The sequence below is a fragment of the Esox lucius genome, chromosome 17 (assembly GCF_011004845.1).
Source record: "Esox lucius isolate fEsoLuc1 chromosome 17, fEsoLuc1.pri, whole genome shotgun sequence".
NCBI classification, from domain to species: Eukaryota; Metazoa; Chordata; class Actinopteri; order Esociformes; family Esocidae; genus Esox; species Esox lucius.
This window is the reverse complement of record NC_047585.1, coordinates 37,086,192-37,092,363: the sequence shown is the minus strand read 5'-3', so window position 1 is coordinate 37,092,363 and position 6,172 is coordinate 37,086,192. Positions and strand designations below refer to the sequence as shown.

At 39.2% G+C, this 6,172-nt stretch overlaps 1 protein-coding gene across 1 annotated transcript in view; it reads right to left on the bottom strand.

Moving 5' to 3' along the window:
• Positions 1 to 374: 374 nt before the first annotated feature.
• Positions 375 to 6,172, bottom strand: part of LOC105008709 — a 68,634-nt gene continuing 62,836 nt past the window's right edge. The window contains exons 14-18 of the mRNA XM_034287590.1: positions 5,707 to 5,799; positions 5,522 to 5,540; positions 4,052 to 4,083; positions 606 to 646; positions 375 to 483 (exon numbers count right to left, since the gene is read on the bottom strand). Coding sequence (XP_034143481.1) covers positions 391 to 483; positions 606 to 646; positions 4,052 to 4,083; positions 5,522 to 5,540; positions 5,707 to 5,799 — 278 coding nt within the window. The 3' untranslated portion in view covers positions 375 to 390. The remainder of the gene's footprint in view (positions 484 to 605; positions 647 to 4,051; positions 4,084 to 5,521; positions 5,541 to 5,706; positions 5,800 to 6,172) is intronic.

Genomic DNA, 6,172 nt, shown 5'->3' with positions numbered 1-6,172 from the left:
GACCACAGCAGTGGTTTTTATACTTTTACTTGTTAAATTAGATTTAGTTCAGGTAATCACCTAATCAGTGACTCAATAAGTAAAATGAGGTGTGCCTGTGTTGGAATTTAACAGACTCTGGAATGGAACGAAATGCCATACATGTAGAGATGCTGATTCAAGAAAAAATAGGAGTGGTCTCTTAATTTTTTCCAGAGCTGTGTATAAAATATTCTGTCGTTTTTTTTATTGTTCATCCAATACGGATAATGTTCTCAGATATCAGTGGACAATCTGCATTTTAACACCTTTGTCATTGTTTTATTTCAAATTAGAATAAAGAGTAAAAAAAACATATCACTGTCCAAAAACATTTGGATATTGTAACTACAGAAAGTGAGTCATGTAATTTCAGTGTGTCATCAGAAGACTGTAAAACCCATCTGTCTGGGCTGAGGCTGCAGGTCTGTCTGGGATTGAGTTGTACAGGTGATATATATCATACTAGAGAAAGAAAAAAATGTCACTTCAGGCCTTTAAAACAACATTATTGTAAAACGGTAAGGGGTATTTTGTTTCATAAAAAAGCAACATGAAACTGAAAGTCATAAAACAGTGATTCTTACATTATCATGTTCAGATGATTGTCCGTTCTCTCCAAAAGGATCTGTACAACACAGAAGGAAGTGTAATGAGAGGTTATGTGTATGTTATTAAACCAAATTACGCAAATCCAGGACATCATGGCCAAATCATCTCTGAACAACTATAGTAATTGTTGATGCGGGGAACAGAGGTACAGAGTAATGTTCTGAATATTTCTTAACTTCTTTCTTAAAAAATACATTCTTAAATGTATTTTTCAGAGTCTCAATCATGTTTATTTATCTAGCTAAACTTGTACCTGACAGACGAATGTATATAACTAAAGTGCGCCGGAAAATGGCGAGCAGTATTATTGTAAAATGGAAGTACGTCACCACCCTGAGTGCAAGTAGCCCATTTGACTAATAGTCTCTGCAGTGAAAACTAGGGAAGTGACAATCCTATACTTTAACTTAAAATGTATACAGGCATTTTCTTATGTTAATTTGGTTAAAATCATACAATTCCATGGGAATTTGCATGTTTAGCATTTTGTCCAATCACAATGTGATCAAAGTGACAGAATTATTTCTAGGCACTTCAGGAGATAGTATATCTGCAGTAGCTAATCACGTGAAGATGGAAGAAAAAGGTAGGCTTGCTATTTAGCTATTTCAGAATGGTTTAGAATTGTACTCTGAATTATGGCATGTTCCATATGTACTCGGAGCTCGGAATTTCCGAGTTCAAAGTTGTAAGTTTCAACTGGAACGCCCCCTTTCCTACAAAATATATAGCAAAATTACGTTTTTAGTTAATGTTACAATATTCTGAAGAGCACTCGGGATGTGCGATTAAAAAGCTGTAAAAAAAAATGGCTACACAATTAAATATAATGAAGAACATTGTATATATTCCCGAAATTGCAAGTACGACAAAGGCTTTAATGGGGGCATCCATCTTGTTTTTCTGATTTTGAACTCTAATCTCTTCTACTGTCACCCCATGAAACACTTGCTTTGCAAAGTTTACAACTACCAGTTTTACTAATGTCTGTTTTAAGTTTAAAGTAATTCCAGAGATTATTGTGGTACACAAGGCATAGCCCACATGTTTCCGGGCTGCCTGTCACAAACAACTAATGTGTCACAATGTTAGGACAATCTGTTTCATGGCATCAGCTCATTATTCGCTGTTGCTGAAACATGATTCAATTTTTTTGGCCTGTATCGGACACATTTCTGATGCCAGTATTGGATTGGTGAATCCATACAATCAACAATGTAAAATACACTCACCTAAAGGATTATTAGGAACACCTGTTCAATTTCTCATTAATGCAATTATCTAATCAAACAATCACTTGGCAGTTGCTTCAATGCATTTAGGGGTGTGTTCCTGGTCAAGACAATCTCCTGAACTCCAAACTGAATGTCAGAATGGGAAAGAAAGGTGATTTAAACAATTTTGAGCGTGGCATGGTTGTTGGTGCCAGACGGGCCGGTCTGAGTATTTCACAATCTGCTCAGTTACTGGGATTTTGACGCACAACCATTTCTAGGGTTTACAAAGGGAAAAACATCCAGTATGCGGCAGTCCTGTGGGCGAAAATGCCTTGTTGATGCTAGAGGTCAGAGGAGAATGGGCCGACTGATTCAAGTTGATAGAAGAGCAACTTTGACTGAAATAACCACTCGTTACAACCGAGGTATGCAGCAAAGCATTTGAGGAGCCACAACACGCACAACCTTGAGGCGGATGGGCTACAACAGCAGAAGACCCCACCGGGCACCACTCATCTCCACTACAAATAGGAAAAAGAGGCTACAATTTGCACGAGCTCACCAAAATTGGACAGTTGAAGACTGGAAGAATGTTGCCTGGTCTGTTGAGTCTCGATGTCTGTTGAGACATTCAGATGGTAGAGTCAGAATTTGGCGTAAACAGAATGAGAACATGGATCCATCATGCCTTGTTACCACTGTGCAGGCTGGTGGTGGTGGTGTAATGGTGTGGGGGATGTTTTCTTGGCACACTTTAGGCCCCTTAGTGCCAATTGGGCATCGTTTAAATGCCATGGCCTACCTGAGCATTGTTTCTGACCATGTCCATCCCTTTATGACCACCATGTACCCATCCTCTGATGGCTACTTCCAGCAGGATAATGCACCATGTCACAAAGCTCGAATCATTTCAATTTGGTTTCTTGAACATGACAATGAGTTCACTGTACTGAAATGGCCCCCACAGTCACCAGATCTCAACCCAATAGAACATCTTTGGGATGTGGTGGAACGGGAGCTTCGTGCCCTGGATGTGCATCCCACAAATCTCCATCAACATTTCTAAAGAATGCTTTCAGCACCTTGTTGAATCAATGCCACGTAGAATTAAGGCAGTTCTGAAGGCGAAAGGGGATCAAACACAGTATTAGTATGGTGTTCCTAATAATCCTTTAGGTGAGTGTATGTAAGTCACTCTTGTAAGTATACGTGTCAGGGTTATTCCACCAAATATTGATTTCTGAACTCTTCCTAAGTATACGTGTCCTCAATGCCAAAACCCGGGGGAGGCCACCTGTTAGTAATTACCCCACCATCAGGACAGGGAAATAGTGTGCTGAGGTATCCTTGTGAATTCTAGGATGCCCCCTATAACATTCCTGGTGTCCTGGTTGACCTTAGGAGGACATTGGACCACACCTCAGAACTACCTGGCCCAAATGACCCATACCTGTTCCAGTCCGAAGTTCTCCTGGATGTGTTGCCGATCAGGTTGCAGCTGGATGATTCCTGTGGCCCCTACCCACACCCCACCTGCCCACACCCCACCTGACGGTCCCTGTCCTAGTCCACCTGGTTAAGCTGCAGATGCTGCAGGTCAAAGCCCACTTGCTTTTATTTCCCTGATAGACTTCTGATCATGCAAAAACATTGACGTGGCCCAAAAGATTATGTACTCTTATAATATTCATCCAGCACTCAGTGTCTAGCTCCTTTATAGGTTTCTTCCTAATTTTTGACATAATTTTTTCCATGTGCATTCATACCAGAAAGAACACCAGCAGAACACAAAGTTAAAGTAACAGGTTAGAGTATATAATTCACTTATTATTTAGAGTTCTGTTCTCATGATCTAACTCACTGCTCCTCAACAGGTTTGGTCTCCGGACCCACAGTTTACCAGGTTGTCTAGAGTCAAGACCAAATATTTGCATGGCAATTGGTTTGAGCCAAAATAACATCTAATTTATATAATATGCCTTTTTTTTTTTTTTTTTGGACTCATCTGAGGGCATAAACATTATTAGTACAGAGGGGATGAGAGAATAATGCCCCTCATTCCCTGAATCCACCATGCTTCCACTGTTGGTTTCCATCACAAATTCTACAACAGAAATGATATTCTAATTGATCTATATTGTGTTTGTACATGTGTGTAGTAGTCATAGTAGTGTATGGTGTTTAGTGTATTTGTTGGTCCATACGTTGGTTATGATCATCTTGTTGGTCTTGATGTCTATAAGAGAAAAGGGCATGAAAAGGTTTTTGGTAAAATCAGTAAAGGAACCAGGAAAGCCTAGTTCAGCCGGCACACAATAGAATGCGATGAATGTTGTTGCCCAGACAGGATTCGAACAGGGGTCGCCCACATGCTATGTCTTTAGCTACTACACCAAGTAACTGCACGCTTTTCAAGGGTTGATATAGTGTCTTGACCATAGATATAAAGCATTAAATTTTGAATTGATATTAATATTAATATTTTGAAAAGTACAGTCATTGCATGTGTTATGCTATGCAGTGGTTATTGATATAATATTAGGGAAATATAAGTTATAATGACTTAAAATAATAATTCTGCCATGTATTTCTAATGTAGCTGATTTAGAACAGGTTCCAGGTAAAATGGCTGCCAAATGTCTCCATTCTGATGGATCTAGTGTTCTATTATCTATGGTCTTGACATTAGATCACGCAAAATTTGAATATTTTTCTAGACACCATTAAGCATTGTGTTAAACTGACTAACGTTTCTTATTAAGTATATCTCCACCACAAATAGCATCTATGCCACTTTAAAAGCTTGTTTGTCGGTAAAATTTCACTAGACACTGGCCGTTTTAACGAATGGCTAACACATTTCTCAATTGTTACAGACAAAAATGCCAATATGGAACCGGTTCCTAACGACCAGTATTTACCAGACCGAATTAGAAGGCAAATTTCAGTAGCTAATTTCAGTGCCACTTAAATGTGTGGGTTGAAATATTTTCCCTCTGGTGCTCCGAAACGGATGTAAAAAGCATATTCACCATTCACCGCATGTGATCGCTAGTTAACATATTTCACTTACTCTGATAGTCTACCATTAGCTAGCTACAGTACCTTAAATGTGCTTAAAATATCTCAAGCGAAACATTCTAAATTGTGGCTGTATTTCACACAAAAGGATTCCGACACTGGAACGTGCTACAAATGTTTTCAAATAATTTCTTGTAAAGGGAGAAACACGTCGATACCCATCCTAGTTATTTGTCATGTGTGGTGCTTTACTTTAACTTGTCATGAACACGTTTATCATATGGTCCGTTTAATTTAACACAATGTTTTTTGACTGTTATTCTAACATTTGTGTAAATGGTTCACTATCTCTACAAGCTGTGACATAATGTCTGCGGGAGTGGAACACACATTGCGGGAGTGGGCGGGAATGGTCAGAAATTCCTGCGCAGGGTTCTAGTCCTCGTCTCTAACCTCCACGCTATTTAACAAGGCGTTGGCAGGCAGGTGGGGCGGTCAGTCGGTCATTCACTCACGCACTAAGAGACATTTGCTCTTCTAGGCCGGCTCCGCTTACGCGGTCTGGCAAAAAAGTCTCATCATGGACAAGAACACATAAGAAAAGATTCATATAAAATGCATGATAAAATATTCACAACAAAGCATATTCTTACCTCTGAGATTTGTTTCTTTCTGTAAAACAAATTAGGCTAAATGTATTATAATGAATATACCTTTGTCTATTAAATAGAACCAAAGGGAGTAGATGGAGTAACTCAAGTCACAGACACTTACATTAATAAAAAAAAGTTACATGTCTGCAAATTATTTAATAACATTCAGTATCTGAAGTACTCACTGGTCTTCCTACAGAGACAGACAGCTGTCAGTCCCACAAGGAACAAGCCAACTCCAGAACCCACACCCACTGCTGCTAACCAAAATAATTGCACTGTTTGGGGACATTGGGAGAGATCATTATTGTGTTAATCATACATGTTAATGGAGAGTTAGTTCTTCACATTGAAACAGTGGGGAACACTTAAGTTCTTCCAAAAACCATTAGAAAGGTTTAAGAACCCTTTTCAATAGTTCCTTTAAAACCCACCTGAAGAACCTTTTGGGGTAGATTTTGGAGTGGGTAGGTTGTTCATAAGGTTCTTTCAGTAAGTGTTTAGTCTTCATGCAGACGTGACTATGGTGATGCAGACGTGACTATGGGACCCTGAAGTCATCTCTAGCCAGGCTTTGGTGAGTACAGGCAGTGGTAGTAGCTACCATTAGCTACCATTGTTTTTTTAAATTATTTCTTTACTTGTCTGCTC